The sequence below is a fragment of the Nanorana parkeri genome, unplaced genomic scaffold (assembly GCF_000935625.1).
Source record: "Nanorana parkeri isolate BGI_ZX_2015 unplaced genomic scaffold, ASM93562v1 scaffold557, whole genome shotgun sequence".
In the NCBI taxonomy this organism is placed as follows: Eukaryota; Metazoa; Chordata; class Amphibia; order Anura; family Dicroglossidae; genus Nanorana; species Nanorana parkeri.
Genome location: NW_017306825.1, coordinates 174,556 through 185,848, shown reverse-complemented (window position 1 = coordinate 185,848; position 11,293 = coordinate 174,556). Strand labels below are relative to the sequence as shown.

General features: G+C 40.7%; 1 protein-coding gene across 1 annotated transcript in view; it reads right to left on the bottom strand.

Moving 5' to 3' along the window:
- Positions 1–11,293, bottom strand: part of ERAL1 (Era like 12S mitochondrial rRNA chaperone 1) — a 27,511-nt gene that overhangs the window by 1,712 nt on the left and 14,506 nt on the right. The window contains exons 6-9 of the mRNA XM_018562038.1: positions 10,226–10,287; positions 7,555–7,667; positions 4,546–4,860; positions 932–1,081 (exon numbers count right to left, since the gene is read on the bottom strand). Of these exons, the coding sequence (XP_018417540.1) occupies positions 932–1,081; positions 4,546–4,860; positions 7,555–7,667; positions 10,226–10,287 (640 nt within the window). The remainder of the gene's footprint in view (positions 1–931; positions 1,082–4,545; positions 4,861–7,554; positions 7,668–10,225; positions 10,288–11,293) is intronic.

Sequence of the window (11,293 nt, the reverse complement as noted above, 5' to 3'; positions counted from 1 at the left end):
CCCACCGTTTAAATGAATATCACATACAAATGTACCTATGACATTTACTATGTTTATTCCTTACTCTTAATAGGAGAAAGCAATTGCAGTATGAAAAGAAACACACAAACATCAGCTGCCTCTCGGCTGTGAGATGTTAGAGAATGTAGATCATGATAACTGCTCCCTTGCTCCAGGGCTCAGATGGCCTCATATACAGAAACATAAACATGTACAAAACAACTATACATTCCTTTTATAAGAAAAGGGAAAATATTTGCCTGTTTGGTATTTTTTGGATATGCTGTATTTAAATCACACAGCATATTGCTTTAAAAAAACAAAAACGTGTAGAATTAGATTGTAGTGTATACGACCAACTTTAGACACACCCTAATATTTCCTTCACAAAGGTTTAATATCTTAGAACACTTTTCAGTCAATACCTCTGGAATCGCTGGCAGCCCTCGGGTACCTTGGCAGCTTCTTGTGAGAGCCCTTTACCAGGTTTTTAGTCTTTATTGCTGCGCTATACGCTTTGGCATGACAGCAACCAGAAGTTTCCTTGTTTATATTAAAATATTCAAAGAAAACCAGTACTGAGGGAGCGTATAGCATGTCATTTGTGAGCTCTCCTTCTGAAAAAGCTAGTTCCATGGCTGGCATGGTGATTCAGTACTTTGAGTCTGGCACAAGTATACAAATTAGAAGTACTGATTCACTCCGACGTCTCCTGGGTCAGTAACTCAGAATAAACCCAAGTGACATTTTCAGAAGGAAGTCACGGAATACCTACATATTTCTCTCAGTACAGGTTTTCTTTAAAACAATAATTGTAACCACATCTTGGTTTTATCCCACAAGCTAACACAAGTGACTTCTGCTTTATAAAACAAGTCATCCGTGAATTTGTCCAGAAAAATGTCATCATAGATGGACTGGAGCATCGTACCTGAGTGATACCGTATGGTATCTCTTGGGGTAAGTATTCCAGCAGCTTCTCTCTAATAATATTGTCACAGATTTCCTGGGGTGACTGGGTGGTAACAACGTCACTATGGAATAGCCATTCTCCAGGCTTGGCAAGGGTCATCAGGTACCTCTGTAACAAGACGAGAAGCAGACATTTGTATTGTGTTTAATGTCGATATACAAAAAAAACAGACAAGTGAAAGCATGCAGTATAATATATTTTGGGGGGGGATTTATCACAACTGGAGCAGACAAAATCTGGAGCAGATTTGCACTGCAACCAATCAGATTCTCTGTCTCATTTTAGAATCTTCCATGAGCAAACGGAAGAGAGAAGCTGATTACTATGGCAACTGCTCCAGATTCTGTCTGCTCCAGTTTTGATAAATTCCCCTCATTGTATTTAGTCACACAAACTCATCCAAATATCAGTAAAGAAGGAAGTGATCATTGTTTCAATTTTCAGGCCCCATACATGGGAGATATAAGTGGTTCACTTCCATAGCCAAAGTATAATTTTTCAGTCAGCATTGTATACCCACTGAAATACAGTATACGCATGCAAGTATTTGGTCAGTCCATACTCTACAAGCAAAATGCCAGAGAGGGTATATGTCAAATAGTAAGGCCCATGCCTGATGGCTTACTTACCCAATACAGTGGTGGTTCTGTATAACCATGTGGAGATTTGTGAAGAGTTGGGGGTTACACTGTCAGCAGATCACCAGGAACCCCTGTACAGTGAGCCCTATCCTTGTCAGACCTCAAGACTAGGGTTGCACAGATACCAAGTACAGTACTCGGTACAAGTACCGATACTTTTTAAGCTCCAAGACTAGACTAGAGGAAAATTCAAAAGTTAGGAGGTAGCTGTCATTTGTAAGGAGCACACGGAGCTCCTGGGATTTGTACGATTTTGTTTTTATAAATATAAATAAAGGGATGCACAGATACCAGTTTTGCGAGTACGAGTACTGATACATTTTTGTTTATTGTCATGTGACAGTTTTTCTAAAACAATACAAACTAATGATTTCAGGACAGTGGTGGAGCGCCAGAGCCCGGTCTCAGCTGCAACCGCTGCAGCCCTGGCAGTTCTCATGAAAATGCCAAGTATCTGCACTGGTACTCGAAAAGCATCTGTGCATCCCTACTCAAGACACATTGTTAAGTCCTCTCAAGCTCATTTATGTGAATGTTAAATGATGCAGAAACTATGGGCAGAGTAAGAGGACTTTACTTTTTGCCAGGAAGCATTGCTGGTCTTAAGATTTGACAGGAATAGCCATGTCTCCTATCTTCCTGGGTGGGCACTTCACCAATGAAGTAAGGGGGCACCTCTCCACTGTCTGCCAATGTGATGGGGTAGGGCACCTGTCCACTTACCATCAATGTGAGGGAGGAGGGCACCTCTCCATTGACCATCATTGTGAGGGGGTGGGTACATCTACCCTGACGATAAATTTGAGGGGTGTAAGGCACATTTCCACTGTCTGTCATTGTGAGAGTAGGGCACGACTTCACTGATCACCAACAGGGCGCTAACATGAGTTCCAATTGGAGGGGGCTTTTCTTTGGGGTTCTTATCCTTTCAACGAAATGGGGCTTGCACAAGGGGTACTCAAAATTTTGCTATGGCGTCCTGTGATTTGGAGTTGCTGAAAGGTATTGGGCTGATGGGCTACAAAAGTACAAAATAAGACTTTGAAAGTCTACTTCTCAGGAACCATGTTGTACCATGCCAATCATCCTTTCCAGGATGCTGCTTGTACTCCAGGATCTGCCATATACTGCTAACACATCCTCCGAAACTCACCCTGTGTAATGCTCCTCTTCTCCACCTCCAGTGATGCCTCCAATAGTAAACTTTAATACGATTTTCTCCAAGCCACCTTGAAAGTATTAAACTGCCAGCAGGAGGCCACAGGATTTCCGATTCTCAGGGTGTTCTAGAACAACTGTAGCCAGACTAAAGCTACACTATCATGGGGTATCACACCACTGCTTGCCACCTTCACCTTTATTCTGGCCAGTGGCCATAATGAACCCTGTTGGTACTGTGCTCACAGATTAGAAATATCAGAGAATTTGAATGTGAGAAGAAATTAAAGGATTTTAAAAAGTTGACCCTTGCAGTTCGGCTACCCCTGCACTGTGAGGGTTATCAGCTCGTTTTTGTCTAGGGGCAAAAATAAAGAATACTCACTTGATGCTCGGTCCAGTGGCAGTGCCTGCTCACTTCTCTCCCCCAACTCCCCAGTTGAGGTATGTCCCTCAACAGTCTAATAGGTGTAATAGATATGATGACATCAAGAGTCCTTAGACTGCCAGAGCCTGGGGAAGATGATGCTGTGGGACCGGTCTAGCAGCCAAGCAGGATCGATGATCTGGTATTTTTTCTTTATTTTCGCTCCCTAGACAAAACAAGCAGTTAACCCTTGCACTGCAGGGGTAACGGCAAGGGTTAACTTCCCAGAATCATGGAGTTCTGCTTTAAGATTATTGGGGATAGAAAATTTATGGTGGGAAAGTGAGCAACAAATCTAAATTATATGTTTATTCATGACTGTACACCCACGCTAGCTACCTATGAATAATATGGAGTAGGATAAGTCTATCAGACAGCTTAGGAGAGACCAACTTAAAAGCCTCCAAAGCTCCCTCCCAGTCCTCATCATACAGTTCTTTTGACCTCCCACTCCCACTTAACCCTGGGCTGATGAGCCAGGGCGGCTGCTTGGGGTAAGAAGCGTAGTATAGAATATAGAAATGAGCTTGGCAGGGCAGAGCTACTTGTGAGCTCCATAGGGAACTGTGACTGAAGAGCACACTGCAGCCGTAAGTATTGGAACAACAAGTGGTTAGGCAGATTGAAGTCTTCTTTCAGCTGGGTGAAAATCTTAACCGTTCTGGTGTCAATACAGGGTGTTAAAAAGAAACACCCCTCCAGATCCACAATTCAGTATCTGGCACCATGTGTAGCTCTGGAAGTAGTTTGTTGTACCATAGAGGACTAAACCTATGCATAAAACGTATACAGACCGTGCCAAATCTCACAATCACAAAAATCGATATAAAGCTGTATGCATGCTTTAAAAGGGACGCCGGAACTCCAGTCTCAGGAACTACTGTGCAGAGGGGTAACGGTCTTTAAATCTCAAGGGGAGACACAAGGATCTTATAACGTATCCTGTCAGATTTATCCAAGTGGTATAGATGAGATAATTGGTCTGAAATATAATATAAACTAACCCATCATGGCATACTGATATTTGCATAACTCCTCCAAAGAGCCAGCCTACTATTGCATCGGAGCGGAGGACTCGAGCAGAGGCTGGGTGTTGGAATGTTTACAGGAAGCTATGTACAGCAACCTGCTGTCCCCTAACACCAGCCAGGATCTGTCTGCAGTATATAGACAAGCACAGAGACCTAGTGATGACATTACTTGGTTTAAAATAAGGTATGTATTAAACGGAATGGTTTTTAAGAAAAAATAAAATAACTAGCATGTTGATAAATGGGGGATAGAAGAAACCAGAGAAATCAATAAAGTTCAGCTTTAAGTCAGTGTGATTAAACAATATGGTTTACCTTTAGTGTATCTACTTCACCTCCATGTATGGCAGAAAGCATGAAAACCTCTTGAAAATGGGCCCACCCAACCTTCTGCAAGTCTTTGTGCTTCGTTTTCCCCTTAGTGAGAAGATCTGCTGGGATGTCTGAAGTCGCATCTGGGATTATTGATCCCTCTGACTCTTCAAAGCTGTTCGCCTCGGCTTCACCTTTCTTCCCCTTTCTTCTACCTGAAATTGCAGAATGTACATGTGCTTTCTTCCCATTCACTACGCCTTCAGTCAAAGTGTTTGTTATTTCCAACAAAGAGCCTTTATCCTTCAAAAGGTCAACCTAAAGCAAGAAAATCAGGATGTAATATTCTGTACTTTACACTGAATAAGAACGTGTTGCACTTACAATGCTATTGGTGGTGGCTTGTCTGGGAAGACTCCGCCGTTTAAAGTAAAACTAAACAAAAGAACAAATGTGTAATTTCTTGCAGGGTACCAGTCCCTAGATGTGGTGGCTGCATTAGTTTTCTTTCCTCAGGCAAGAACAGAAAATACCTATTGATCTTGACAGAAATTAAGTGTCCTTGTTATTTCTTGTAAGCTGGACAGAAAGCACGCCAATTCACAGTAATCCCATCATTAACCCATGCATTGGAGATGAACAAAGGCAGAAATGTTTGAAGTCCAGTTACAGGAAGTATGTTAGTAGCACGATTACTAGGTGTAGACGAAAAGGCTTGAAAAAACTAATGCAAACACCTTTTCTAAGGACTGGTAACATCCAAAATGTTAAACTGACAAATGATCCAAAATCCTTTCCATTTCAATATAGTTAAAAGTATATGTAAACCCAAATTACTAAAACTTAATCCTGCCATGAAGCCACTTGTTTAGACTCTTCCTGGTATGAGTTGACAACTCTGTCCCTGTCTCCCAATTGCTTACCTGTTTTGTCACCCTGTCACATGGGTTTCCAAAGGAGACTACAATTGGCCACTTCCACACACATTATGCAGGTATGGTCCCCGTTGTCACCAAAAGTAAACTCACCCTGAGAAATAACATGCTACCATTGTTGCACTGCATTTACACAGAAGTGGCTGCAGGAGAGCAGCAGAACTGATATACAACAAGACAAAAATGTGTATGACACACACACACACTCATATTAAGCAAACTAAATATTAAGTTAGAGATTAAAAAAAGAAGTATCACCACAAGTTAAAATTAATGTTTGAATCATTAGTGACCTAGTGCATTAGGAACTTGGTCCCATTTTGATCCCTGATGTTGTTGCTGGGCTAGCATGGTTGACAGAGAATTACCATAAATTGTAAATGACTGGTTCTTTGCATGGACCAAATCAGTATCTGCATTGAAAGTTGTATAACAGTTCCTGAAAACTTAGGCCAAGTAGCTACTTAAAAATATGTTGAGGAGAGTTGCTGCTCTATGTGACTGGAGGGCAGAATCCACAAAGCAGGGCACTGGAGATAACCTTTATCTTCCTGCCACAGGCCAAACATTAAATGATGCAATATTTTTCTTCCTAAGCATGTATCTAAAACAAAAAGGCTTAAGTAAACAACATTTCACTTTATGTGTTACTGATTTTTTTTTGTTTGGCCTAAAAAATAAATGATATACAGTGAGGAAAATAATGATTTGATCCCCTGCAGATTTTGTAAGTTTGCCCGCTTACAAAGAAATTAAAGGTCTATCATTTTTATCATGGGTGTATTTTAAATGATATCAACCAAAAACACACATGATACAAATGTTATAAATTGAGTTGCAGTTCAGTGAGTAAAATAAGTATTTGATCCCCTACCAACCAACAATAATTCTGGCTCCTCCCACAGACTGGCTATGTGGTACACGGATTAGTCCTGTCAATTTAAGAAGGTGCTCCTAACGACAACTTGTTATGTATATAAAAGACGCCTGTCCACAGAATCTCTTTCTTCCATTCAAACCTCACCACCATGGGCAAGAGCAGAGAGCTGTCAAAGGATGTTAGGGACAAGATCGCAGACCTGTACAAGGCTGGAATGGGCTACAAGGCTATCAGCAAGAAGTTTGGTGAGAAGGAAACAACTGTTGGAGCGAAAAAAGGAATACAAAATACCCATCAATCGCCCTCAGTCTGGAGCTCCATGCAACATTTCGCCTCATAGGGTAAGAATGATCATAAGAAAAATGAGGGATCAGCCCAGAACTACATGGGAGGAGCTTGTGAATGATCTCAAGGCATTTGGGACCACGGTCACCAAACAAACCATTGGTAACACAATACACCGCCATGGATTGAGATCCTGCAGCGCCCGCAAGGTCCCCCTCAAGAAGGCGCATGTACAGGCGCGTCTGAAATTTGCCAATGAACATCTAAATGATTCAGAGAAGGATTGGGAGAAAGTTCGGCGGTCAGATGACACCAAAATAGAGCTTTTTGGCATTAACTCGACTCGCCGTGTTTGGAGGAAGAAAAATGCTGAGATGTGTGCAAACCTGATAACCAACTACAAGAAACGTCATACCTCTGTGCTTGCCAATAAGGGTTTCTCCACCAAGTACTAAGTCATGTTTTGCTTGTGGATCAAATACTAATTTTACTCACTGAACTGCAACTCAATTTATAACATTTGTATCATGTGTTTTTTCTGGATTTTTGGTTGATATTCTGTCTCTATCATTTAAAATACACCTATGATACAAATTATAGACCTTTCATTTCTTTGTAAGTGGGCAAACGTACAAAATCTGCAGGGGATCAAATATATATAACTATATATAGGATTGATTCATCTTAGATATATCATTCAGCCTTGCTGGAAAAATATGGATGACTGTAAATTATATATCATTGTGAGAAGAAAATAGACCTGATGGAACATGCACAAAATTTACAGGGAGCATGTAAGCTGATGTATGTGCATATTGGGATACAAAGAAAATTAAGATTTATATATATTTTATCTGATAATGTTCTCTATATCCTAAGAAGCCTGACTCAGGCTAATGTGCTAAGACTTACCTTGTTCAGCACGAGGATGCTGGGGATGGCTGAGTTCTGAGACAAACACTTGAGAACTTCCAAGTGCAAAGAGCTTCTCATCCACTTCACTGAAACATCCACCAAAACTAGCACTGCGGAAAACAGCAAATGTCACTCAAGTACATCAATGTTTATCATAAACTACATCCGCTGCCACTGTCATCTTTGTTTAGTTGGAGCTACTTGTCTGGTTGTCATATTCATCCTCTGGCCCTTCTATGAAGTGTATACTGATGTAGAAGAAGGATGCAGGATAGAAGTTCAACTTCAGTGGCTGCGTACATGTTCTGTATCACAGAATCAAGAACAGCGAAACAGAAGATGAGCATGGCGGCCACAGAACAAGTACATTTTGAAAGAAGGTGGCAACACCAATAATTGTGACAGGTTCCTTTTACAAGGGTAATTAGACCACTCTAAAGCACCTATAAAACAACAGAAACTGAAAATAACACTTGGTTATAGGATACTGGAGAGGTTGCAAGAAGATGACAAATAATCTTTGCAGTCTCTAATGATGTGAAAAAACAAAAGAAAGCCTGCAGAGAGATGTCACTGCTCCATGCCTGTGTGAAAATCCCCCGGCCTATGGAACTCCGGGTGTCAACCAAAGACAGCCTAACCACACTCTTAAGGTGCCCATACACCTTACAATTTATCTGCAGATTTTCTGTGGTCAGATGGAAAAAGTGCAACAGGTTGGCCCAGGTGGAGATTACTCCATCCACACAGTTAAGTGTAGAGGGAGGAATCTGTTGCACCTTTTCCATCTGACCATAGAAAATCTGCAGATAATTGTAAGGTGTATGGCCAGCTTTAAGTAGGAAAGCAGGAAGCTGCACACCGATGATGTAAGATCACATCCCACTTTATTAAACCCAGACAATGGGTTTAAACCCAGACAGCCCAGCCTAGGAGTGCCCCTCTCTAATGTTTCATATGATAAAGGGTTGCTCAGAGGGATTTCTGGAGCTGGATGTGATTGGACATCATCGGTGTGAGACATCCTGCTTACCAACAGGGAACCCGATAGCCAGACAACTGTACATTCCTAGGCTGCAAATAAAATAAAGGATTTCAGTGCAGATTATTTTTCAGCACATGAAAGAGGAAAGTAACAAATATAATGTGATTTGGTATCCATTTTAAGGGTTCATATCAATCTAAAATCCATTTTAATTCCACGTGGTAGTGCAACAAAATAGGAAAAATGGCAGAAGGGGTGAATACTTTTGAAAGCCACTGTATGACAGTCCACACCTAGCTAAAAATTATTTTTTCCCATCTCAGTTTTTTGGGAAAGATATCTTCTCTTGGGTTTTTACTGGTGTCTGTCCTTGTTGGGGAGATCTACTCTAAAGGTGCCCATACACCTTACAATTATCTGCAGATTTTTCTGTGTTCAGATGGAAAAAGTGCAACAAATTGGTGGAGATTACTCCATCCACACAGTTAAGTGTAGATGGAGGAATCTGTTGCACCTTTTCCATCTGACCACAGAAAATCTGCAGATTATTGTATGGTGTATGGCCAGCTTTATTTCCTGTACCACTGGCCACAAAGGAAGTGAGTGGAATCCCGCCCATCTTCCAAGGAAACACAGTGATAAAACACAGAAATTCTAGTCATTCCCCACCCTACCTAAAAATGTGCTTTTACAGCTGTTGATGTCTTTGCTGTAGACAAGGAAAGTAATAAAAGCACAACCTAACCCTTCCCTACTCTATCCAGAAGCTTAAATACAAAGCTTCGGTTGGCGTTTCACTTTATATGCAACACACAATAAAGTGATCAGTTCCCTAAACCATGAGTGTCAGACTGTCCAGTGGTCATCATAAACATAGCTCTTCTTTGAAGCCTGTATGCATGGGGACAAAGGCAACTTTCCCTAATGAATGATTACTATCTAAACAAATTAGTATCATCTTCCAATTAGTACAATTATAGAACCCGATTGTTATACCGAGCTCAGTTTTAGTTGACCGTGTTCTGTCTCTTTGGAGTGAAAACTAAACAAGGCAGCAATGCCTGCATCCGGAATAAATTCCGCTTTGTATTCAAATCATCTTTACCCATATTAAAGAAATACAGCATTAAAATATACTTCAGGTGCAGTGATGCAGATAAATATATTTACTGACTCAGAATATGATGCATATTCAATAAGACCCTCTTCATACTGCAGGTGTAGTGTGTAATTTATGTTTAAATAGTACAAGGCAGGAACAATCTCAATATCCCAGCTCATGTAACTGTCACAGAATATGAGAAGAATGAAGCCTCTCACTTATGATTTCATTTGCAATTCTAATCGGTGTTCTGCAGACGTTCACCGAACAGGCGGCTCCCTTTAACGCACTTGCACACTTCAGAGCTTTGTGGTATTCTAACCCCCTGCTACAATTTGTACTGGCATATGGTCATATATTCCCTTCATTAATCTTCACATCTTCTATTCAGGCCATGTATATGGTGCTCCATTTTGCATATATAGAAATACATTTCTAATAGGTTTCCCCTGTACATCTGCCATGCACCAGTTAGAACAGGTTTTCAGCCCCGGGAGATTAGGTGTATCTGCACTGCGCTTAGGCTGATAGGGACCTTCTTGTAACCCACATGCAAAGTGTAAATAGGAGAATACTCGTACCTACGTCAGCCAACTTCACAGACTCCCATGGGTCCTCCTGAAGGGACTTCTCCAGGTTATGCCTGAAAGATAATGTGCAATGCTGAACAAACTGCTTGGCTTCCTGTTATCTGTCAAGTATAATTGCAGAGGGAAATACATCTTTACCAGGCCCAATTCCTGTTATACTATATAATCCACAGCCATACAGCTTAATGGTTTTTTTTACATCTTTAAATTGAATTTCCAATTTTGCAGTCAAATTTAAGCAAACCCCACTATATGTAGGTTACATGTTTCTATTCACACAACATACCTAAAAAAATATTTCTTACCTTATATATGTCTCTCTGTAACAGGCCTTTGCAAGCTTCTCTCTTTCCAAGTGACAGGAAACTCTGTCTGTCCCCATAGAAAGACAAGGGACAGAATGAGCTTCCCCTCATATAATGCTTCTAGATCGCTAACCCTTTGTTAGGACTGACAGTGTTCAAATCTAGTTTGCACCTGATAATGAGATCTGCCAGCACAGTACAGACAAGGATAATCATATTACATTCCAGAGCAAAACTTCCCTTTCATAATAGAGCATGTATTGTGCAAGCAGCAATTTCATTTAACAAAAATTAAGTTATGCCATGTGAATGAGAAACATGTAACAACGATAAAATATGTGTTATCCCAATTTGCCTGCAAAAATGGAAATACACTTTAAGGCTTAGCAACATCAATATAATATTTGATATATTCTTCACAGAATCCCAAACACAAAATAAACTGAATGATTAACTTATTAGTTTCTGAACTTCTAATGATATAGTCTTGTTCCTTGTCAAAAATGTTATAGGCAGACATGCAGGAAAGTAATGGCGACTGCAGAAAGTAGAAGCAAAACAAATGACAAACGCACTCAACAATTTGTTACCAGTTATACAGTAAGGTGCACACGAAATGGGCTTTGAACAGTAAAACAGTAGAAAGGCATCATGGCACATTTACAAACCAGCATGTAAAACAACTTTTCTCTTCTGCAGAAAATGTGAAAGCCGCACTGCCGCGCCAAGGCACCAATAGGTGCCTTGGCGCGGC